The sequence below is a fragment of the Gambusia affinis genome, linkage group LG16 (assembly GCF_019740435.1).
Source record: "Gambusia affinis linkage group LG16, SWU_Gaff_1.0, whole genome shotgun sequence".
In the NCBI taxonomy this organism is placed as follows: Eukaryota; Metazoa; Chordata; class Actinopteri; order Cyprinodontiformes; family Poeciliidae; genus Gambusia; species Gambusia affinis.
The window spans coordinates 24,231,868-24,257,442 of NC_057883.1; the positions used below are offsets into that span (position 1 = coordinate 24,231,868).

Here is a 25,575-nt window from a genome sequence, read left to right on the forward strand (position 1 = left end):
TACAAGTAGTAATTTTATTATAAAGTAACACTATTTCTTGAGTAAAGTATCTAGGTCATCAAACCAATGTGAGCAAATTGTTTTAACCAAAGTTACACCAGACAAAGACACATCTACAGTTTATGTTAAAGTAAGACCTCTTTGCTATTGTAGTGTTATTTTCTGTCTGCAGAGCCCTATTTATGGGATCAAGAAGAAACAGTTAACACCATGTATTCATTGGAAGTATTTTACTCTGTTTGAACATACTTATTGTGCGTATTAATTTCACATTATATTGAAAAAAACTATATACTTGGAAAAGTGTCTCTTTTGCCTGAGCTTATTTTGTAATTATCTTATTTGCATTTATTTATTTTTAGTTTAGTTTTTGACAATAGTTTTGTCAGTATGATGACATAATTTTAAAATATTAAATCAGATGTTTTGATAGGTAGCTGTTTTACCAAATATGGTTTACTAGAGCAACAATATGCTGAAGTTGTGCTACTCTTATTTCAGGACAGTTTCTGGGTACTCATCCCATTGGAACGGAACTGTCTTGTATAGCTTTGTACCAGTTTCTTGAGACATGCCCCTCACAATATGGCGGCGACGTTGCGGTACAACTGTGGCGTCAAATCTTATATCTCTTTTCTTCCACATCGACGTCAGTTCCAGTGGTGCTTGAATCCGTTTTCTCAGATTGATGAAAATCAACCTAAAATACTAGATTTAGACCAACTGTTAGAAAAGAGTAAAAAAAATGTTTTTTTAATCGTTGGGTTTTATGGCCCAGGCAGACTGGCTTTAACAAAAACGGAGAAGAGCCTATCTGGTAAACCCCGCCTTTCTTTTCATCGACGGTTTCGGTAGCCAATCGTGTCTAAGTGGCATTGCATAACGTTTCGTCATCCACCAATCACGGAAGAGTTCTTGGAAAAACCTGTATCTGTACCGTCTTTGTGTTGATATTTTTGGAGGAACGACAGGTAATGTCTTTAATTTTATTTTGCCATTATTAATATTTGGTATTCACTTTGATGTGTTGATAATAAATTAGCATTTTAATGCTCTCTAATGGGACGTATTTTGGACAAAACTGTTATTATGCAAACCCTGCGCACCTGATAGCTGCGTCTCATTGTTAGCCTGAGCTAACGAAGCATGGTCTTCTTTGGTAATTTTAATGGGATGCATTTACAACAAGAGACTAGATTTATTGGAAATTTATTGTATAGTTTAATTTGGTTATTAGATTGCGAAATCTAACCAATATGTTGTAAATTTTGCTCGTTATTAGTAATAAAGCTATTGTGTGCGCTAGCAGGGTCCATCTTTCGGTGCTAGCTTCCATTGCTAGCTGACGTTAGTTCATTGAATAATAAAAATAGGGAGCTAGGAAAGGCTATTTTAGTGATGATTAATGCCAAAGCTACGGAAGAGGATCAGGTAAACTAGGAAATAGAATAATATTAACTTTATTCTCATAACTATGTTGCAAAATGGTGAAATGTCTGAAATTAAATTCAAAATTATTTCATTTATTTAAAAGGGGAACAATTTTTGTTATAACTCATCATCCAAGTATGAAAGAGGTCGTGGATGATGATACTTTGGGCAGGAAGGGTCTCCAGTAGCAGTTGGTCTCTCTACGAATCTGAAGAGGCCTCTGACTGAACATGTAGCTGTATGACAATTGATTGTTATGACATGCTAACAGCTGCTAGCAGCAGAGACGATATTCCACACTAACATGTCATTGGTGACACCAACAATTGTTGGTGCTAATCCATCTTTCTTGTTTTTGCTGCTCCTTTCATTCTTTGTGTGGCCTAATGGTTAGAAACTCAGGCAGAGGGATGTTGGAGTGGAAAGTCAGAATTCAATTTTTTTTATTTTTCACTGGTTCTGATCCTCTTCCGTACAAAGCTGATTACACAGGATTTATTATTATTTTTTTTTTAGTTTTCCTGACTAAACTGTCTCAAACATTTTGCCGTTTTGTCAGTGACCTTTCTGGTGTTTTTTTTCTGACTTTGTTAGCTTGTCTTGAGCAGAGTGTCTTATTAAAGGCCGACAGTGTCGTTCAGTTTGTGTGTGTAACCATATTTCTGGTTCTGTCTTCGTCCCTTAGTGTTTGAATGGATATTACCAGGTGTACGGAGAAATGGGTAAAACAAGACAAGGTTACTGTACCTTGGAGCTTTCATTTCATAAAATCATCACTCCCATACGCACTGTACATCGTTTCTGTCATCCAGTGAAGAGAAGCGTTATTATTTGGCGATGTATTACTCAAACTTGCATTGTATTTTGTGTATTTATACTTTCAAACAGTAGAGCGGTTGTCTCATTACCTTTAATTTGACATTATTCTGTTTCATATTTGATTTTACTGCTGCTTGTTGAAAACTATAAACAAATATATCTGTGCTGACCCATATTTGAATTAAAACTTGACTTTATTCATACTTCCCCTAAACTCTATTCATAATTGTACTGTTGTGTGTGACTTTAACATTTCCAAAATAGTGCAGAAATATGAGTTGGAATAAAGTAATGCACAATAAGTTGCCATTGCAAGATCAATTTTCTGCAATAACATATAATGAAGAGCAGTTTTGAGTTCAGTAATTGTTGACTAGTAAATTCCAGTTTGCATTTTTCTTTGCTAATGTAATATTTAGCAATATTTAGCAGAGGAGCTGATGTGCAGAGTGACAAAAACACAGATGAGAAGGAGAGGAAGGAAAAAAACAGGCAGATATCATCGTAGAATATTTACCAATATTATCGGCATGAAATAATTTTCTAACGTTGAGCAGCCTCATTCCATCCAACATGAGTGAGATTCAGAAGAATGTGATAAAAAATACTTTCTGTAATGCTGAATACTAACACAGGCCACTGTTTCCAGGTTTTTATTCATAAGAAATTTTAATCCATAAATTATTTTCTTTTCACTGAACAACGTTGGTCTAAAATCAAGTCAAAATCTGATTTGATGACATCTGAAAATTTGATGTTTTCATTCTCAGGGTCTGAATATAGCGGGAGATGTTGGTTGGAATTAGATTAGATTTTTGTTTAATGTAGCAAATTATCATTTTCTGCACATTTACGATGTTTAGATGCCCTGAAAAAGTACTTATTTTGTTGTTCTCTGCCTGCAACTCACACTTTGTCATTCTCATCAAATATTTTTGAAATATTTTTCATATAAGCCGTTTTAAAACTTTTAAATTTCTTTCATTTCACTCTAATTGTCTTTTTCACAGTTACCTTGTCATTGTTGCTGCTGGGTGTCCATATAATCATATCCGTCTGTTGTTCAGGAGAGGCCTCCATCGTCTTCCATTATGCTGTCTAGCAAGAAATCAGAAGCAGGCTCTTCGTCCTCCTCCTCTTCATCTTTTGTGGGAGCAGCGGGGGGCGAACGGCCGCTGGGAGCCGATGTCCAGAGCGGGCCGTCCGCCTCGGCCGCTGGGCCGCTGGACCCGAAGAAGAAGGAGAGGTCGTCCCCGAGCGGGGAGCCCGGAGGGCCCCCGTACCCCCACCAGTCAGGGCCTGCAGGCGCCGACGCTGACTCGGCTGAAGTCCGCAGAACGAGTCGGCGGAAGCGAGCAAAAGTAAACATTTTAGGGTTCTGAAGTTCTAAAGATGGATAGATTAAATCTTCTTGTGAACATGCAGTCATGACTCCTGCTAATGACCCGATTCTTTATCCAGGTGTGTTGAAGCAGACCCGCCACCCCTGTTGGCTGCAGCTTCAGGCCCCTGCTTTAAGCATTTTAGGTTTCATTGTCGTCGCCTTGGCAACTCAAAGTTTAACCTTTGTTTCTGTATTTTGGGCAAGCCTGACATCATGAGATCTGACCTTTGACCTGTCGCCCTGGCTGAGGGAAGAAGGCCTGACCGCATCGATGTTTTATTTTTTAATCAAAATGTTTTCTGCTTCTGCGCAAAGTTTTTATCTGTAAAACTGACAAAAAATCCTTGTGGTTTTGAGTTTCAAACACTATTTTTGTTGTTTTGAAAAATTATTTTCTTTAATTTCAAATATTTCTTCAGCTTAAAAGATCCATCCATTTTCTATGCACCCTCTTCCCTAATGGTGTCAGGAGGTGCCGATCTCCAGCCAACGTTTCGGGCGAGAGGCGGGTTCTCCATGGACCGGTCGCCGGTCTGTTCCACGGAAAGCTTAAAAGATTGTTTTTCAATTTTATTTTATTTTTTTCCAGTTTTAAATTTCAAATAAGTTTTTAGGTTCAGATATTTTTAGTTTAAAAAGGATCTTTGCTTCCAATAGTTTTATTTGGATTCAACATTTTTAAAGTTTAAAATTTTTTATTATTATTATTCCAAAAAATCTTTTTTTGGTTCAAATCTCTGTTTTGTTTTGCTTTTTCCGGCTCAACCAGTAATTTTCAGGTTTTAATTTTTTTTTTTTTCAGTTTCAATATTTTGTTTCAGGTTTTAAATAATTTTTTTTAATTCAAATAATTTTCAGTTTAAAAAATATTTCTTTCTGATTCAAATCATTTTTTTATATTTTTCCTTTCCTTTCTTTTTGTCTCTCAGCTCTTTTCAGGAGAGTGAGTAAAGGCCGGGGTGGCCATCTGGAATGCCGGTTTTAATGATGCTTTTATTGTGCCTACTGTTGCAGGTGGAGTACCGCGAGATGGACGAAAGCCTGGCCAACTTGTCCGAGGATGAGTATTACTCTGAGGAGGAGAGGAACGCCAAGGCGGAGAAGGAGAGGAAGCAGGTCATCCCTCCTCCAGCGCCGCCTCCTGAGGAGGAGAACGACAGCGAACCTGAAGAACCATCAGGTGAGTCTGAGGGAAACACTCGCCTGTCCTGTTTGAGCTCAGAAGACATTTAGTGGGAATGTTTTCAGCATTAAAGTGAACCGCAGCGTCGTCTTTAGGTCTGGAAGGAGCTGCTTTCCAGAGCCGCCTTCCTCACGACAGAATGACGTCCCAGGAAGCAGCCTGCTTCCCCGACATCATCAGCGGCCCTCAGCAGACGCAGAAGGTCTTCCTGTACATCCGCAACCGCACCGTACGTCGCCTCCAGCCCGTGTCCTTTTGCTTCCAGTCAGAAACGCAGCAGCAGCTTTCATGCATCCCTGTCTCATGTTGATCCCTCTCAGATCCAGCTGTGGCTGGACAACCCGAAGATTCAGCTCACCTTTGAGGCGACTGTTCAGCAGCTTGAAGCTCCGTACAACAGTAAGCCGTCAGAAATACACATTTTTTATTTCTCTTTCTTTTATCCAAGAAGAAAATCTCATATTTGATGTTTCCTTTTTCCCAGGCGATACGGTTTTGGTTCACAGAGTTCACAGCTACTTAGAGAGGCACGGCCTCATTAACTTCGGCATTTACAAGAGAGTCAAGCCTTTACCCAGTGAGTCCATTTCCCCCGGATACTTTAAAATCCGACATGTATTTACCAACAACATGATGAGTGCTGTTATTGAGTACAGAGCTTTGGAATAATCTCATGTTTTTACTGTAGTCGCAAAATCTCCCTCTGAACAAATTCACCTTTTATTTTCACTTCATCTGTCTAGTTGATCAGAATTATTAACTTCTAACTACGTCTATGTTTTAGATTCAGTTGCTGCTTTAAAAGGTTGATTTATTTTTTCCTTGGACAATAATCATGCACTACACTGACCTCACTGAAGATCCAAACTGATTCAGAGTTTAACATACCTCTGGTTCCGATGCAGCGAAGAAGACGGGGAAGGTCATCATCATCGGCGGCGGCGTTTCCGGCCTGGCTGCAGCCAGACAGCTGCAGAGTTTTGGGATGGATGTTACAGTTCTGGAAGCCAGGGTGGGTCATTTATTAGTTAAACCAGTCACTTATTTTTAAATTTATTGTTGTACGATATTATTTTTATTTATTTTACACTGTCAGTTTTAGATTCTACCTATAAAGTCCAAGTTTTAGAAATGTAAAATAGTTTTCTGTCCGGTTGTGTGCACTTCTGTTTTTTGCATAAAGTTATGCAAAATCAACACATTTCTGCATAATTGTAAGTTTTCTTTTGGCTAATTTTTCAGACAAAAATGTTCAAACGTTGGGTTTATGTAATGTTAACACTCACCTGCAGGTGGCAGTATTTCTTACTACACTGCTGCCTCAGACTTGCGTCATGTCAAGTTACAGTCCATAAACGAAACTGTGTAACAAAAAGTCACATTCAATAAATATGCTTCCTTTTCAAGTTGTTTTATTTGATTTATTTTTCTGAATTTCTTTATTAGATTAACTATTAATGTCATCTCCATCTGTTTTGAATCCAAAGCCCTTTGTGAAAATTGCTGTGCAGCCACATTATTTTAACAGACTTTCAGTTTAATCTTTTTCTCACACTGTTTGCTTGCAGGACCGCGTAGGAGGAAGAGTCGCCACATTCAGGAAGGGAAACTATGTAGCCGACCTGGGAGCCATGGTGGTAACCGGACTGGGTAAGAATCTCTGAACAGCAGAAAACTTCCTGCTTCTCTCAACCTTTTGATTCCACTGAGTCGATCTTAAGAACCTTAACGATGCCAACGATTAGTTTTTTAACATCTCTGTTTTACTGTAACTGCATCTCGTCCCTGCAGTTACAGGATCCTCCAGCAGGGGGAACTGTTTGTAACAGTTTGTTGTGTTAATCAGGAGGAAATCCCATGGCGGTGGTCAGTAAGCAGGTTAACATGGAGCTGGCTAAGATCAAGCAGAAGTGTCCTCTGTATGAAGCCAACGGCCAGGCTGTGAGTATGACATCACAGTCACAAGCTGCCCCCCGCACGCATGTTACCCCAAAATCCCAACTCTTCCAGACAGAAAATCTGTGAAAAGTTAATTTTTCGATTTAGAAATTCAGTTAAAAAGTGAAAATGATGTTTTATACAAATGTATTGATTGCTTTCATGATGATTCTGGCCTAAATGTTGTAAAAACTCAAACTTTGAATATTAAACCAGTAAAAATGATTTTTGATGGAGAAATGCGGTCCTGCTGAGCAGAGTGGAGGATCTGCACTCAGTACTTGTTCTGGGCTCCTTTGGCACCAGGAACTTCATCAGCTGGACCCGCCTGTCGCTCTGCTGAGGGAGCGGCGGCCTTCGTCTCGTCTGGCGTCTCTTCTTCCCCGTCCCATAGATTATCTGCTTCCTGTCCAGTCCAGCTGGTGATTAAATCAGATATTGGCACCAATTCCTTTTGCAAAATTAAATCATATCTCCATATAGGTTGTTAAATGGGAGTTCTTCCTTCCACTTAACTTCCCAGTGCAATGCTTAGATGTATCAGCTGCTAAGTATCATTGTAGTTTTCATCTCTTTTTGGTGGAATGAACTTTTCAGTGATTTTTCCGTTTAACAGGACTTGTTTGAACGTGTGTAACTGATCCTGTTGCTTTGTCTGAGCTGAACGTTTCATGTTTTTAATTCAACATGTTTTTGTTTTCTCTCCCTCCCTCTTGTCCTGCTGAAGGGTGAACGGTGCACCAGTGTATGTATATCTCTATTTACATGATCTAATCATAATGTTGAATTGTTAAATTATGAAGATTTGAACTGCTGGTCATGCAGCCATTTCACAAACATGCAGGACCAGAAACGAGCAGCAGCTTTAATTTGAGGATTCTGCAGACAAAATGTTTTTGTATAAATAAAGACTTTAAATAAAGAGGCATCTCTCAGATAACTCTGACATTAGGGAAGTTCAGTGGTCCAGCTGCTTAACGACCTGAAGCGTTGTGTGTTTAACTTGTTTTCTGCTAGCATGGAGTGAGACTCGCTGCATGCTGATAAGGGAATAATTGATGTTTACAGATGCTTTCTGGAAAAACAGATGTTTACTGTTTTGTCAAACATATTTTAATTTCAGATTAAAAATAAAGAGTAAATCCTAAATGAAGCGACACAAACGAACCTCATCTGTGTGGAAAAACAGAATTTGCTGTTAAATTAATCCACATCTTCAATTAATTGCATGATAAATTCAATTGAGTTTGATAATTTAACATTTTTCTGTTTTTATTTATTGGTTTTGGTAATTTTATTTATTTTAGACATTTAAAACATCTTCCCGTTTTCAGTGTTATCAAATTAAAGTGTGTTGATCTTTGAGAGGTCAAACCTGGATTACTGTTTACTTAAAAAATGGTTTCAAAACAACAAAACGATCATTTATTGAAATAATTTCTGGGACAATTTATCACCCAGAAACATTTATTATCATAACAGGGCTGATTACTGCCTGACCTGCAGAATCACTTAGAGCCCGTCTGACAGCAGGAAGTAGGCAAAGAGATCTGAAGAACAGATAAGAAATAAAATAACTGACGTCTGTCAGTGTGGAAAACCTTTCACTAACAGATTTAAAGGATTGAGGTGTAAATATTTCAGATTTAATGATGCTCGCATCCTGAGTCGTGTTGCTTCGTGTTTTCTTTCAGGTTCCAAAGGAAAAAGACGAGATGGTGGAGCAGGAGTTCAACCGGCTGCTGGAGGCGACCTCCTACCTCAGCCACCAGCTGGACTTCAACTTCCTCAACAACAAGCCGGTGTCACTGGGCCAGGCGCTGGAGGTGGTCATCCAGTAAGGACCACACAGACATACTGGGAGCACTGGGATGGAGCAGCGTGTGTTAGTGCATTACTGCTGAAACAGTGAAATAAGGACGAGCAGCTCACTCACAGAGACTTTATTTGTTTTTAATAAGAGATTACAAATTACAAACTGATTAAAATCTTATAGTGGAAAACGTTTGACGTAGTTCAAAGGATACATCTTTTAATAACCACACTTTTAGTAACTTTACCTCCAAAAGCAGACTGTGGTGCATCCAAATCTGCTTTTAAGTGATTTATTAAATGTTGCCAAATATAAAAAGGGATCCAAATCCTCTTTTTTCTTTTTCTCACCAAACGAGCCAAAAAAGATTTGCAAATTAGGTGCCATTCTTTTTTTATTGGTCAAATTTGCTGAATCCTTTTACATTTTTGATTCTCATCCTATTCTTACAAAAAATTATCAACTATTTCAGTTACGGCGTGCTTACTTCTTTACCGACGCAAAAAAATTGATTTCTATAAATTCTTTGTGATTTTTCAATTGTTTTTTAAATCATTTTGCTTCAGCCTGAAAGTATTTATGACTTTACAATTTTGACCCATGTGATAAAAACATTTGGACGCTACTGGTTTAGATCAAAGGATATGAATGGTCTAGAATGGCCTAGTCAAAGTTTAGCTGATTCTGTGGAAAGACTTGAACACTGATGTTCACTGATGTGCAGAGTTGGCAACGATGAATCCTAAAACACCTGGCATTGCAGTAAAACCTGGTTCTACAAAGAATATAAATGCACTCCACACTTTTCAGATATTTTTGTAGAAATAATTGTATATAGTCTAAAAATGTATTAAAAATACAAAAGTTTGTGGATAAAAAATCAAAAAACATGAAGAACTTTTAGAAGTATGTGAAATATCTCTCCCTGTGTGTGTGTGTGTGTGTGTGTGTGTGTGTGTGTGTGTGTGTGTGTGTGCGCAGGCTGCAGGAGAAACACGTTAAAGACGAGCAGATTGAACACTGGAAGAAGATCGTTAAGACTCAGGAAGAGCTGAGAGATCTCCTCAATAAGGTTAGCATCCGTCGGCTAGCATCCGTCGGCTCTGCAGTCTGATCTAACCGCCTGGTTTCTCCTCCCAGATGGTTTCCACTAAGGAGCGCGTCAAGGAGCTCCACCAACAGTATAAGGAGGCGAGCGAAGTGAAGCCGCCCAGAGACATCACCGCCGAGTTCCTGGTGAAGAGCAAACACCGCGACCTGACGGCGCTCTGCAAGGTAACGCCAGGAGATCAGTGGATAGATGCCCCGACGCTGCAGGAGGAAAGCTGGTTGTGTTGGTAGTTTGTATCTGAATCGGAGCAGAAACCAGCAGATCAGGATGTACGGCTCAGAGGACGTTAATGCCATGCTGTCTAAGAACCCAGACGAGCCGTTTTAAGTGGTTTAGGCTCCTGCTTGGATGTATTATTAGGGAATGTTGGTGTTTTATTTCTGGTGCGGATAAATCACCTCCACCACGGCTCTCTGTGTGGTTTAAACACAGCTGCTATCTGAACCAGAGACTGAAACCACTTCAAGGCTTCGCATCGCACTCCGCCGGCCCTCATGTCTGCAGATCTGTTTACACTTTCTGAGCGAGGCGGATGGAGTCTCTGTGTAGCTGAGTGGATTTATTACCCCTCCATGAGACCGCGGCTCTTTCCTGGGATTCCTCCCACAGTCCGCGTCTCCGCTGCAGCTTGTCCTGACCTCTGGACGGTTCTGCCAGTTGGCGCTGGAGGGACAAACGAGTTGAGTCAGCCGTTTGTGCATGACGTGAAGCTCTGAGGCGTGGACTCACCACACACCCTCACCTAGTTTCAGGCACGGCTCTGCAAACTGCAGCTCGACTCAAACATGTTTAAAGTGACAGAAGGAGAGAAAAAGATTATTTTATGAATGAAAACAAAGAAACATTTATATGTATCTGTGAAAGAACATGTACACACCATCCCCAAGGTGAAGCATGGCGGTGGCAGCATCATGCTGTGGGAAGCTTCTCACAATAGCAATAAATCAGTGGATGGTATGATGAATTAAAAAGAGTGTAATAATTTCCTTTTGATTTGTTTCCTCTTGTCTCTCAGACAAAAGTCTTCAGTCAGTTTTGTTTAGAGAGACTTCAGAATTAATTTTATTTGTTGTTTCTATTAATTTATTTTTAATATTTAAAATGTCTTCCAGTTGCAGTTCATTCAAATGTAAGGTTTATTGATCTTTGAGAATATGTTCTTGCATTATTATTATTATGCCTTTATTACCATTATATTACTAAAAAAATGGTCTCAAATCAACAATGATGAGTTGGTAGTGTTTTATAAAATCTCTTTTTATTGTTGTTTTGTTGTTGTCCATCCGGTCTTTAAGCTTCAGATATTTTCCAGAGATGAATGGAGACGTTTCAGATGTAATATTGGTGAAACGTGGCGAAAGCTGCAGGAGCAAATTGTTGATTTTTATACTTTCCTGACAGACGACTTTACTGTCTCTGTGTGCCAGAATGTCTCTACTGGTTTATCAGCTTTTATACTGCGTGTTAGTATTTATATCTACCAGGAAAGTTTCTGTTTTGATGCATCAGCCTCATATTGTTGGTGTTAAATAGTAATAATGAGTTTGTGTCGTGTAGGAGTACGATGAGTTGGCAGAGATGCAGGTGAAGCTGGAGGAGAAGCTTCAGGAGCTGGAGGCCAACCCCCCCAGGTGAAGCACCTGTCACTTCTGCTCACTCTGGTTCAGCTTTTTCATTTGTCAGTCCTGTAACTTCATGTTTTTACTTTGTAGTTTATCAGTTGTGTAATGTTAGCAGCAGCGTTGTTGGTCTGGAATGCAGTCATCTCCACATCGTGTTTCTCCTTCTTTCCCACAGCGATGTTTACCTTTCATCCCGGGATCGGCAAATCCTAGACTGGCACTTTGCCAACCTGGAGTTTGCCAACGCCACTCCCCTCTCCACCCTGTCTCTGAAGCACTGGGATCAGGTAGCGACACGTCCAACCCGCCAGCTCTCTGGCGTTCCCAGGACTTGATCGGTGTGTGACTCTGCTCTGTGTCGCCTCCTCAGGACGACGACTTCGAGTTCACCGGCAGCCACCTGACGGTGCGGAACGGCTACTCGTGTGTCCCCGTGGCGCTGGCCGAAGGTTTGGACATCAAGCTGAACACGGCGGTGCGGCAGGTCCGATACACGGCCTCCGGTACGTTCCGCCGCACGACAAACCGAAGCAGGAAGTAGACTTCATCCAGATGTGCATTCAGAGGTTTCCATCTTGTCTCGCTGCAGGATGTGAGGTCATCGCCGTCAACACGCGCTCCACCACACAGACCTTCATATACAAGTGCGACGCCGTCCTGTGCACGCTGCCGCTGGGCGTGCTGAAGCAGCAGCCGCCCGCCGTCCAGTTTGTCCCGCCGCTGCCGGAGTGGAAGACCTCAGCCATTCAGAGGATGGGCTTTGGAAACCTCAACAAGGTCAGACGTCTCAGCAGCCCATGTAATCACATAAAATCACATGGTTTATCTGCACTGATGCATTAATGTGAGTTTATTGCTAATCTTCTGCAAAAATGGTGAAAATCATCAGGCGTATGTGATGCCAACTCCCACCTGCAGGGGGCACCCAATCTGTCTGCTAATTTTCTTCACTTCTATTTGGAGAAAATATTGCAAATTCTGTGTAAATATTTCTAAAAGGTGACACAAACCGTAACCAAATATTCAGTTAAAAAAACATTTAGCTCCATAAATATTTCACTAATATTTGCTTTTCAAACTAAATGGTTAGCTAGCTCTGAGCTGAGGAGTTTAGCTTGAAACTCAATATTTTGTATTGCTGACAAAATATGTAGCTTCAAAGTAAATAGTTTAGAAATTAAATATTTGTCAATGTCAATTTTATTTCTGAAGCACTTTAAAAACAGCTATTAGCTGCACCAAAGTGCTGCACAGTATTCATAAAACACGTAAGAATAAAACACAAATTAAAACAGACAGGCCAAATAAATCACAAAGTCAGGCCTTATGGAAAAACTAAAGAATAAAAATGAGTTATAAGAAGTGATTTAAAGCAGTGGTCCCCAACCACCGGGCCGTGGACCAATTGGTACCGGGTCGCACAAGAAATAATTAAATATGTCCGCTCTATGAGGAGGTTTTATTTTGAAAATACTAAACTGGATGTTGTGGGGATGACTGGTCCGCTCTACTAAAAGGTTTGGGGCCCACTGATTTAAAGTATCCAGACGGTGGACAGATCGAATGTGAAACAGCAAGTTAAACTGTATGTGCAATATTTAGCTCTCTAAATATTTAATGAGCAATGTAACTACTTCCCTCTGTGTCTTTTTATAAACGATTTGAGGGAAAATGCTCTTTTTGAAGCTCTGTAGTAGTTTGACCCCAGTAGGGATGAGAATAGAAAAGATGGAGCCGATATTCACCAGTTTAACTTGATAAAGTTGTTTTTAACATACGATCAAGTATGATAAATTAATAAAGGACTGAGTTATTGTTGTGAAGTTTTTTGAGTTCTTTTTTTTCAGTGAAACTTTATCCTGCAATAATAACTAGTAACCCAGTTTTCCTCCGTAGTCTGGGCCCAGTGTAGAGCAGGACCGGTTCTGGTTCTGCTCTGAGGCAGATCCGTACTCTGCTGCTCGTTCTGCATCACTGCTGTCTTTCCCGCTCCGGCACCAATCGCTGCTGCAGCAGAGAATGCTGCATTATTATGCAATCTGAGCTGCTTGCTCCTGGTTTCCCCAGCAGAGGGAGCTGTTCTCCGCTGTGCTGCAGAAATAAACCTTTTTTTAATTGAAGTTTTTGTTGTTTTGTGGCTTGTTTGTGCTGGAAGGTGGTGCTGTGCTTCGACCGGGTCTTCTGGGATCCGAGCGTCAACCTGTTTGGTCACGTCGGCTCCACCACCGCCAGCCGGGGCGAACTCTTCCTCTTCTGGAACCTCTACAAAGGTGAGATGAGATCTTGTTCTCGCTCTGCAGGCTGCTGACGTTCTGTGTTCACCTGAAACCGACCGCTCCTCCTGCAGCGCCCATCCTGCTGGCCCTGATGGCCGGAGAGGCGGCCGGCATCATGGAGAACATCAGTGACGACGTCATCGTGGGGCGCTGCCTCGCCATTCTCAAAGGGATATTTGGGAGCAGCGCCGTGCCTCAGGTAGATACGCCGCCAGTCTAGAGCCTTTTACACGGAGGGGAAAAAAGCGCTACGTTCCTGACAAAAAACTCAGGAGTTTGAGGAAATCTAAAAAACCTTTTGCTCGAAAAGTGAAAATTTGCAAGAAGATTCAGATGAATCGCAAAACTTTTCCAGACAAAAATGTGACAATTTCTGAGTCAAAAAAGGTGTAAGAAATTAAACAAAAAAAACATTAACCTCTGAAATTTTATTTAGTTTCAACTTTTGAAACTCCAAATTTTACAAGTTTTTTTTTCTAGAAATTTTCTGAGATTATTCTCACAATTTTAGTTTTTTCTAAGAAATCTTTGACTTTGAAATTTACAAATTTCCAGATTATTTTTGAAAACAATTATCAAATTAATGTCAAAATTTCTGAGTTTATTTCCTACTTTCCAACCTCAGAAGTGTCAGAAATGTCAAATTCTAGAATATTGATATTAATATGAAAACTAAGTTTTTTTTATTAAAATGTTTTTAACTTTTAGTTGAGTTTTACTTTTAAAACTAAAAAAATTCCAAGTTTTTTTGTCTGGAGAATTTTTGTAATTAATCTAAAAATATTTTTTTTTTCCATTAACTTTTGGACTTTGGGAGCTCAAAAATTTCCACTTTTTTCTTTTTCTTTTTTTTGGTAAATTTATGCCAAAAATCTTCATCTTTTTTCTATTTTTAATCTATATTATATGCCTCCATAGGCAGAACATTCAGTTTTCTCTCCTTCCTTTTCATTTGTGACTTTATTTCCTGAGGAATTTGCTCCTGAACGGACCCTCAGAACCAGAACCGCGGTCGTGCCTCTCAGACCGAGCTGGGTCCAAACCGCCGTCATTACGACTCATTTGCTTCTGGTTTCAAGTGGGAGGAAGGAATGCGCATGAAGGCCAGGGCTGGAGCTGCTCCCCGTCCAGCTGTTCACCGCTGCCTGCATCATGGAAAGTCTTTAAACTGTTGTTGTTGTTGTCTGTTGCCATGGCAGCCGAAGGAAACGGTGGTGACGCGGTGGCGGGCCGACCCCTGGGCCAGGGGCTCGTACTCGTACGTGGCGGCCGGTTCCTCGGGTAACGACTACGACCTGATGGCTCAGCCCATCACGCCCGGCCCGGCCATCCCAGGAGCCTCACAGGTGAGAGGGGGCGGGGCTTACTGGGAGTACTGGGAGAACTGGGAGAGGGAGGGGTGGCATCCCAGCAGTTAATAACCAGCAGATGTTTGCCAGCTGTTGGGAGGTTGCCATGCCAATTACTGTGAACAATGTTCAACAATGTTATGTTCTCACGTTTTCCGAAGTAAAAACCACAAAATGTCACATTTATTAGGATTTTTATCAGAACTGAATCGATTAATTGTGATTAAATGATTTTTTTAAATAATCTTCAGTAATCGATTAATCATTAACTGGAGCAAGACAGACTCAAAAAAACTAACTCAGAGAAACAATTAAGCCAAAACTACAAATATTCTCATACACTTTTAGATGAAAAGGAATGATGTTGCATTTTAGAAACAATAAAATATTTTTTTCTTTTAAAAAAGGAATAAAATCTTTTACTTGCATTTTTCTATTAGTTTGTAAATAAAGGCTCAGGTGTTTAATAAAAAATGTTAATAAACCAGCAGGTTTTGTCAAAGAGCTCGATTAATAACCTCACTACTGCCAACTCAGCACATCGTCACATTAAGTATTATTGATTCATTGATTCTTCATTGATTTAATTGGTAAACGTTTCCCTCCTCAGCCCGTCCCTCGGCTCTTCTTCGCCGGTGAGCACACCATCAGAAACTACCCGGCCACCGTTCACGGCGCCCTGCTGAGCGGCCTGCGCGAGGCCGGCCGCATCGCCGACCAGTTTCTGGGCGCCATGTACACACTGCCCCGACAGGCCACGCCCACCGCCACCAGCAACCCTCAGCAGGCGCAGCCCGCCGCCGCCGTCTGAGGCATCGCCGCCGCTGCGCAGCGTAGCTCAAGCATTACGACAAAACCCAGCTGGGCTGAACATGAAGACTGTGAAATCGCTCCAGAGGTTCATTTCATTCAGGATTCTGGGATTCTGTTTGGTTCCTGCAGTTTGGACCCGTCTGAAATTTGATTTGATAGGTTTTCCAAGTCGGGATGAGAATGGAAAAGACTCATTATCTAAAAAAGATCATTTTCATTCATCACATTCAGATGGTGTAAAGTACTTAAACTTTGAGTTTTTGCTTTGAGTTACTGACAGAAACACATTCACTGTAAAACCAAAAGAAGGGACATTTCAGTTTATTTTTACACCAGAGCCAAGATCTAGCTTTAGTTTAGAACCAGAACAAACTTCTGGGAAGCAAAGAAGTTACTGATCACAAACTGAATTAAAGGAAAGGACCTGCTGTTAAGATAATTCACTCCAGGTTTTAAACTGTGGAATAGTGCTTTATAACACACCTAGAAGCCAACTTCAGTGATGTTTTTAATGTGTTTATGGAAAACTGATTAAAACCCAATAAGATCTCATAAAAATAATGGAAATCATACAATATTTGGAGTCTGGAAAAGCTCAGAAGTGTTGTAGGAACCCTGAAGAAACCCAATTTATAGAAAATTCATCATAAATAAAGCAGAGAAATGGGTTTACTTGAGGTAAATATGATTCATTTTTGACCCTATGTAGTGTTTTTTGTCTCCAAGTTGAACTCTGAACCTAAAATGTGAGGGAATTTCCAGCTGCACTGAAACTGAAGACTTTTCCTTCTGTTACACTAGAACATGTTGGAGCCGTTTGCCTTCAACCTGGATCTTGGGTCAGTTTGGCTCTGAGCTAAAAAGAAATGTGCTTTTGTTTAAAGAAATCAGATTTTTGCTAACTTTTACATGTTTAAGTTTCGTATTTGTTGTTGAGACTTTTTTCTTTAAATATTAAATGTTTTTTTTAATAAAAAGGACCAACATTAAAGCGTTGTATTGTAGAATTTCTAAAAACACTGGTGGTCTCTTCTGAGCCGCAGCTTTAAGTTTATTTTTCTGATGATCAGGTAAAGCTTCATTTTGGGTGAAAATGAAGCAGAAATTTGGGTTACTAGCCTGTCAAAAGAAAAAGTGGGTGTTCATTTTTTGCCATATTTTTATGTTATTCATTTGTAGATGTCAGTTTCAAACAAAAATATTTAATTAACAAGCCAAAATTTTGGGTGCAAGCTTGCAACGTAAAAATTTGGCTTGCTAATTAAATAGCTCTGCGCTAGCTAAATATTTAGCTAATTAGCTTGCTTATTAAATATTTATAAAGCTAAATAGTTTTGAATATCTTACTAAATATTTAGTTCACAAGCTAGTAGTTTGGTTCGCTTGTTAAATATTTGTGGAGCTAAATTAAGTTTAGCTTTGAACTAACGAAATATTGTTCACATGTTAATATTTAGCTAGCCCAGAGCTAAATAGGTTGGAACTCAAGTTGGCTTGCTCATTAAATATTTTTGGAGCTAAATATTAAGTGTAAGTATTTAGCTCTGTCATAGTTAAATGTTAGCTAAATAGTTAGCTTGCTCATTAAGTTTTTTATGGGGGTTATTATTTAGCTCCGAGTTTGCCAAATATTTTGTTTACAAGTTAAATATGTCGCTAGTGCTGAGTTACATATTTAGCTTTACGCTAAATATTTTGGTCAAGTTTATTTCAGCAGCAATGCAGTTCAAAGTGTTTTACATCATAAAAACAATATAGTAAATTATGAAATAAAATAATCAAAATCAAATCTATTGATAGATGTTCCAGTTATGAACCGAAGGCAGTGATAAACAGGAGGGGTTTTAGCTTTGATTTAAAGGAACTGTTTCTGCTGGTTTGCAGTTTTCTGGGAGTTTTTCCCTGGATTAGTGGATCACAGAAGCTGGATGCTTCTTCTCCATGTTTGGTTCTGGTTCTGCAGAGAATCATTTTCCTTCCGCTTTGGAATAAAACCCCAGTAAATAAGTCTGGTTTCCGGTCGGTGTGAATACTTCTGCACAGCCTGGGAACATGATGTTCAGAAACAGGTTGGGCTGGGTTCCCTGGGAGCAGGAGATGATCAGCAGATTGAGGTGTAGCTGCTTTTAAGAGCGGCGTTATGTGCTGACTCGGCATTCCTCAGCAGCTTGTGGCTTTCCCCCTTTGAACCCGAACAATTTGCCTGCTTGCTTATTCTGCACGCCGTCAGCTGTTGTTCTCCCTCCCTCCCTATCTCTCTCTCTATCACACACACACACACACACACGCATAAACGCTCCGATCCCGACAGTAAGCAGAAAAACAGAAGTGAACATAACACAGATGTGTTGGAAACAGGTCGGTTTTTTATTTTTATTGGAATACATATGGTCTGCTGTACAGTTGGCAGCTTTAAATAGGCCTACATGCAGAGTGCGGTATGGTTAAAACATGCACATTGTTTAAATCTAAAGCTGAGAGGCGTAAAAAATAAAAAAGCATCCTCATTCAGCCCACCTGGCTCCACTCAGATCCAGTAATAACTCAGAGAGTTTGTCTTGTTTAAAACTGAGAGGAAGAGAGGAGGGATCCAGTTAAAAATATCATCCTTTAATTCTCATTTCTTGTTAGATTATTTCGCAATTTACATTTATATACATATATATGTGTGAGGAGAGGAGGGATCTGAATGCTTTCGTCAGATGTAAAAACCCTGAATTTCTGAGGGAAAGCAGAGTAGATCTGAGGCTGGAGAACCAAACGGTCCGACTTTAACATCAACAACCTGCTCTAATCTGGTTAAAAACGCAACAACTTTCATTTTTAATAATAAAAAAACAAAAAACAGAGAAAGCCTCTCTCCTCTAACCTGTGAGAAAAACGCTCATGTTTAACAACCAGAACACAAAACGGACTCTCCAGGAGTGTAAGAGCAACGACGAAGATTAAAAAAAAAAAAATCAAGATGGACAAATACTTAATATAGTTCAACAATAAGGCCCACTTTACAAAATTACACATTTCACCTTAAATAAAATTTATCCAATATAGACTCAAAAATAACATTTTGTTTAACAAAGAAACAAAACCGGATATAGAAAACCCCTCGGAGTGAGCATCTCCCCTTTAATCCAGCATCTTGGAGACAGATTATTCGTCAGCATGGAGGGTTGGTAAATGTAAACCGTAAAAACTGTGGAATGATTTTGGCACAAAGTTTAATAAAACAAAAAAGAAACAAATGATAAGGATTCCTGTAATTCTGCAGCAGTTTTCCCTGTTTTTGTTTGTTTGTTTGTTTTTTAGCAATGGTAAAAGAAAAAAACAGCACATCTGGAAAAGCAGGAAGTTTTTCTGACCGTTACGTTGAGTTTCTGTCGGATTCCTTCCGGAAAAGTGGAGCGAAATGTCCTGACGACAGCGCACAAAAACCTCCGACTCGCTTTCCTGACAACCGGCACGAAACAACAGCAGCTTCAGAGGATTTAATCCCAAACTGGAGCTTCAAAACATCCCAGCAAAATGTCACCATGAGACCAGAACCGGGTTCTGATCCAAAGGAACAGAAGTTCACATCCAGCCGCAGGAAAACAATGATTCATTTTGGGTTTGAAATTATCCGACTGGGCCTTAAAAACACTAAAATATTACCACCTATTTTTAATTTCTGATGCAAATATTTTAGTAAACTTGAATTAAGAGAAAACTAACTTACAAAAAACCTTTCAGCAAGAAAATAATTCTTTAATCTTGATTTAAAACAGTAATATTTCACATAAAATGTCTTGAAAAGTGTGAAATAAGTACTTTTAAATAAATATTAAGGAATTATTTATTTAAAATCTCCTATATTTTCCTGAAAAGTTACTTTTTAGTTTTGTCTTAGTTCAATTTGCACTAGAAACAAAAAAATACTTTTGATTTTGGATTTTTGCAGTGAAAAACAAAATGCTCAATGAAATAATTGTAATAAGTTATTTTAAGAATAGAAAAAGTTTGAGTTTAGGTTCAAAATGCACCTATAAGCTCAAACATTTACATACAGCCTTTAAAATAAATTCAGATGAAAATGACAAAACAGACGATGAGGAACTTTGCACGATCACCAGACACTCGATCTGCTCGCCTGTTTAAATCGACCCGAGGCGACGTCTCCCTCTCGCTTTTAGAAGCCCTGAGTCAAGACACAGAGACAGGATTAGACCCTGACCTCTGACCTTTCAGCCACGCCAGGAGCTGCTTTACACAGAGGGACCAGAAAAAGACTGGATGTCAGGAAAAAAATGTAACGTTAGAATGGCTCGACTGTGAAGTCAGCATCTCGGCCACAAATAAAACATGGCAACACAAGTTACACTGCAAAAACACAAAATCTTACCAGGTATTTTTGTCTAATTTCTACTGCAAATATTTTAGTACACTTGAAATAAGACAACATTAACTTAAGAGTAACTTTTCAGAAAGAAATATTGTCTTATTTTAAGTAAATAATTCCTGAATATAAATGAAAAAGTTCTAGTTCCATTGGTAAATAAATGAACTCATAACAAGGAAAATATTTATGATCTGCTAATAAATCCAGAACTTTTTCATCAATATTAAGGAATTACTTGCTTTAAAGAGGCCTTTACCATCTTGCTGAAACATTGCTTGTAAGTTAGTTTCATCTTATTTCAAGTGCAGCAAAAATATTTACACTAAAAAGTCGACTAAAATAGTTTGTGTGATTTTGCCTTTTTGCAGTGCAGGACCTTCTTTCAACAGAGTTACACTAAAAAAAAAACAAACAAAATCTTACCAAGTATTTTTTCTACTTCCTAGTGCAAATACCTTAGTACACTTAAAATAAGATAAAATTAACTTACAAGTAACTTCTCCTCAACAAAAATGTTTTTATTTTAATTAAATAATATTAATATTCATGCGACCATCCAGTTTCACAGGCAGATTATTTCACTTAATGTCTTCTTATTTATAAAACAATCTGCCAGTGGAACTAGAACATTTTCATAAATATTAAGGAATTATTTAATTCAAATAAAAACAGATTTCATGCTCAGAAGTTACTTGTCAGTTAATTTTGTCTTATTTTAATGGCACTAAGATGTTTCAGTGTGGAAATGTGAATCCTGACAGTTTGATTCAGGTACGTTTGAGTCGGGATGATCGGTACAGAAAGCGTAAAGTGTCGTCGTGGAAACGGGCTGGCCTCTCAACTGGACCAATCGGGCTGCAGCGTTTCATTTCATGGAGAACACGTGTCGCTTCGTTTAATAAATCGGATTATTTCCGTCTGAATCCAGAACCGGTGTTCGGTTGGAACATGCAGAACATCCCTCCACATGTTCACCGCGTTTCAGCGAGTTTTTCCCCACCTGACCCCGAGAAGGAACAGGAAGCGCATCACACAAAAATAAACCAAAAAAAACAATAAAATGATCCCAATTTTACCGACTGTTCCTTTAAGCAGCGCACATGCCGAGTCGCATGCCGAGTTGCAGCCTTCAAGTGCTTTTCTTTTTCTGCTTACAGCCATGCAGCCAGCAGCCATTATGCGGCGCTGCTGGAATCTTCGCCGCTCTCCAGGTTGTTTTTATGCATGAGAAGAAGAAGAAGAAGAAGAGGAGTTGGGGCTGATGGAGTAACAGGATTAATTCATTTCCTGCTTTTGGTCACAGGGGAGGGAGATGGTTTGGTTCTGCAGGACAATCCGGCGCAGAGTGTGGGAGGAAGAGGGGGAAACATTATGACATCATAACACATCCAACAGGAAGTAGAAGAGGAAGCAGAGGCTGATCCAGAGGGGGGTGGGGGGAGCAGAGCCTCAGCTGCTCTAACAGATGTTTTCTTTAGTTCACTTGGCGCAGGTGACTGGATCGCATCGCTGCTGGAAAACTGGCTCAGAGCTGAACGGAGAGCTGCAGAGGAATAAATACAGCAACGTCAGATTAAAAATGCTTTAGATTAAAAATTATCTGAAAGTATTTGCAGAAAATTCAACTCATTTGGTGCCAATTATGGGAAAAAATGTTTTATTTTGAGTAAATTTCCAGAAAATAATCTCCTGAAATAAAGATAATGATATTAATTTAACGGTAGTTTGGAGGAAATTATGACAGAAAAATATAAATCTAATGATGCAGAAATTAAATAGTCTGAGTTTTTCTCTGTAGCTTCACCTGAAGCTGCCTCACATTGAGATATTTCACTTTTTATTCACCTTAAAACCACAAACATCATGTGGTGCACAATTAAAAGAGGAGGAGATAAAAATAATTTATGGTTTTTAAACTATTCATGAATAAAATCTGAAAAGTGTGGCATGCATTTATATCCAGACCCTCTACTGATGCTGCGGGGGAAAAAAAACTTTTCTTCAGCAATCTGATTGGTCAGAGCTGATGGGAAGATGGACGGAGTTAAATCCAGGAAGAAAAACGACCAACAATCATGATTTACATCAGAGGTCTCCAACATGGGGGTTGTGGCCCCTAGGGGGACGCAGAGGAACTGCAGTAGGGTCAGGAAATTTCTGATTGGATTTTTTTTCTAAATTATTTTCAAACTTCAAGTTATGACTTTAAATACAAATTAACATTAATCCAACATATAACAAAATAATAGGCATAAAATGACGTATTTCAGTCAGAAATATATTTTCTGTTCAGATTGTTAAAAGTGTAAAAACATTGAAGACCCCTCAAAGGAGATGTGTCAGAATGGCCTAGTCAAAGTTCAGATCGGTTTCATAAATATATATTTTCTCCATCAAATCTGACCAATAAAACAACATTCATCCAGTTTGTAGCTTCAAAGTGATGAAATGTGAAAAAGTTTTTCAAACTTTTATCTGCAACATTTTTAAAAATTCAACATTTCTGAACCATCTAAAGCAAATCCCGTCTGACCTGCTTCCAGCCTAGCGATCCTCCGACTGACAGTGGCTCCAGGTTCTGCTTCCTGCTCCGGTTCTCCCATCCGTCCGGGTCGCCGGGCCTCGACTGGGCCACGGTTCCCCTCCTCGGGTCGAGGCGCCACCCGCCTTGGCCAGCCGGTCGTAGGAGGCGCCGGGTGGCGGGTGGCGCCTCCAAGAGGCCGGGCTGCAGCACGGGTTCGGAGCCGGGTCCGGGGCGTCTTTAGCCTGGAAGGAAGGAGGTCAGAGGTCAAAACGCAGCCAGACTTAAGGTCCGGGTTCATTAAAGCAGAATGGTACGACGGCGTTTTACGGGCAATGAAACAGAATTAAGAGGAGGAAATCTCCACCAAAAAATTTTCTTTTAAAGTCAGAAATCTGCAAGATAAAACTCAGAAATTTCTAGAAAAAAGTGATTTCTGACTTTCAAAAGTCAAAAATTTTACTCTTAGAAAGTCAGAAATTTCAAACTTTTTTTCTAGAATTTTTTTTCTGCAACTAATAAAAATTTTTAGCTTTTTTTTTGTTTTTTTCTGAGATTAAAAAAGAAAAGTTTTATATTTTTTTTCTATGAAATTTTTCACTTCAAATCCTGAAATTTTCTTTTTCTAGATTTTTTTGGACTAATCTCAAAAAGCTTTTCTAAAATATTTTTGGGCCTCAGAAATTTCTGAGTTTCTGTAGAAAGTTTTCTCCTGTTTTCTATGAATGGCCCTGACGTTCCGTGTTTATGGAACATAAATGGCCTGTATAGAACATGGAGAGATCCGAGTTTAATGTGTGGTTTTGTTTAAGCGGATTGGAACATAAACAGATCCGTATTTTCTCCTCCAGTCGGGATGTTTCTCATATGTGGTTATTAAACACAAGCTGCTTGGTGTGCGACACAGAAAGTCTGCCAGGGGAAAAATTCCCAACCAAAAACCCCAAACATACCCCAAGCTGAGAGATTTATAATTTTGGTGGGCTGACTAGAAAATAAAGCCCAAGTTACTAGCTTGCGGCTGCAGCCTCAGCACGTTCCCGCTCGTCGCCCCGGTAACCTCGGTAACCCCGGTAACCCCGGTAACCCCGCTGCAGGAAGATGACGGTGCAGTTGCAGCAGTTCGCTCCTGTAATTTCAACTTTTAAAAAAAGCACCATAATTAGTGAAACTTGTTGGGCTGAAGCTGCCGCCGCCGTTTTGGAGCGAGTTCTGAACTATTGGCTCTAACGGAGCCTCGCTGGCCGGTCATTTCCGGTCTCCATGGCAACAGACAGGAAGCAAGTCACCGGCTGGAAGCGGCGTGCTCAGCGTGGTCACTTCCTGCTCCAGACGGTGAGGGAGGAAACGGGTATTTTCTCCTTCTTTGGTAACCAAAAGTTGCTAAAACTTCTTAGAAAACTGCTGATCTGACAACCTGCAGGCGAGCTGTGCTCCGGAAAAGTTTCTACAACCATTTCATCACAAACTTCAGTCCGTTTATGTCAGACTCAGAAGTTTACAAGTTGTTTTCTAGCAGATTTTTTTACCTTTTTCTCTCTATATTTGTGAAGAAGAAAAATGAGCTCAAGGAACATTTTCACAAATAAAAAGTGGCATCCACACGTACTCAGCCTCTAAATAAAATCCAGTGCAACTAACTGCTGTCAGAAATCAGATCTTATCTGTTGGAAAACTAGCATTTTTCAACACCCATACAGTTTAACATGGCGATGGCAGCATAATGCTGTGGGGATGCTTTTCTTCAGCAGGGGCAGGAATCCAAAACAATCATGACATAAAAACTAAGACTTGAATATTTTCTAATTGAATTAAATTGATTTTAGAAAAAACGCTGTTAGCCAACATGCTACTAGCCAACATACTATCAGCCAACCTGCTACTAGCCAACATAGTATCAGCCAACATGCTACTAGCCAACATACTATCAGCCAACATGCTACTAGTCAACATACTATCAGCCAACCTGCTACTAGCCAACATACTATCAGCCAACATGCTACTAGCCAACATACTATCAGCCAACCTGCTACTAGCCAACATAGTATCAGCCAACATGCTACTAGCCAACATACTATCAGCCAACATGCTACTAGTCAACATACTATCAGCCAACCTGCTACTAGCCAACATACTATCAGCCAACCTGCTACTAGCCAACATAGTATCAGCCAACATGCTACTAGCCAACATACTATCAGCCAACATGCTACTAGCCAACATAGTATCAGCCAACATGCTACTAGCCAACATACTATCAGCCAACATGCTACTAGTCAACATACTATCAGCCAACCTGCTACTAGCCAACATACTATCAGCCAACATGCTACTAGCCAACATACTATCAGCCAACCTGCTACTAGCCAACATAGTATCAGCCAACATGCTACTAGCCAACATACTATCAGCCAACATGCTACTAGTCAACATACTATCAGCCAACCTGCTACTAGCCAACATACTATCAGCCAACCTGCTACTAGCCAACATAGTATCAGCCAACATGCTACTAGCCAACATACTATCAGCCAACATGCTACTAGCCAACATACTATCAGCCAACCTGCTACTAGCCAACATACTATCAGCCAACCTGCTACTAGCCAACATACTATCAGCCAACCTGCTACTAGCCAACATACTATCAGCCAACCTGCTACTAGCCAACATACTATCAGCCAACCTGCTACTAGCCAACATACTATCAGCCAACCTGCTACTAGCCAACATACTATCAGCCAACATGCTACTAGTCAACATACTATCAGCCAACCTGCTACTAGCCAACATACTATCAGCCAACATGCTACTAGCCAACATACTATCAGCCAACCTGCTACTAGCCAACATGCTATTAGCAGGGTTTCCGGTCCAGCGCTGGCCCGCCCTATTTTGATTTAGAAGATGTTGACAGGAAATGTGAAAATATTACTGTAA

At 39.8% G+C, this 25,575-nt stretch overlaps 2 protein-coding genes across 5 annotated transcripts in view; one reads left to right on the plus strand and one right to left on the minus strand.

Moving 5' to 3' along the window:
* Positions 1–865: 865 nt before the first annotated feature.
* On the plus strand, positions 866–16,725 carry kdm1a (lysine (K)-specific demethylase 1a). 4 transcript variants are annotated; one of them, XM_044141983.1, is made up of 22 exons: positions 922–971; positions 2,117–2,153; positions 3,318–3,611; positions 4,646–4,814; positions 4,913–5,046; positions 5,138–5,216; positions 5,302–5,394; positions 5,723–5,829; positions 6,386–6,467; positions 6,664–6,758; positions 7,483–7,500; positions 8,450–8,592; positions 9,550–9,640; positions 9,709–9,843; positions 11,237–11,310; positions 11,477–11,588; positions 11,672–11,804; positions 11,891–12,078; positions 13,457–13,571; positions 13,649–13,776; positions 14,777–14,923; positions 15,537–16,725. In XM_044141983.1, the coding sequence occupies exons 2-22, from the start codon at positions 2,124–2,126 to the stop codon at positions 15,735–15,737; spliced, it is 2,568 nt and encodes an 855-aa protein (XP_043997918.1). In that variant the 5' UTR covers positions 922–971; positions 2,117–2,123; the 3' UTR covers positions 15,738–16,725. The 4 variants fall into 4 exon arrangements, with proteins under 4 accessions (XP_043997920.1, XP_043997921.1, XP_043997918.1 ...); XM_044141984.1 differs by having other exon boundaries at positions 4,649–4,814; XM_044141985.1 differs by lacking the exon at positions 2,117–2,153 and having other exon boundaries at positions 866–971.
* A 1,360-nt stretch (positions 16,726–18,085) lies between these two features.
* luzp1 (leucine zipper protein 1) overlaps positions 18,086–25,575 on the minus strand; it is a 45,093-nt gene continuing 37,603 nt past the window's right edge. The window contains exons 7-8 of the mRNA XM_044141991.1: positions 22,648–22,880; positions 18,086–21,657 (exon numbers count right to left, since the gene is read on the minus strand). Of these exons, the coding sequence (XP_043997926.1) occupies positions 22,659–22,880 (222 nt within the window). The 3' untranslated portion in view covers positions 18,086–21,657; positions 22,648–22,658. The remainder of the gene's footprint in view (positions 21,658–22,647; positions 22,881–25,575) is intronic.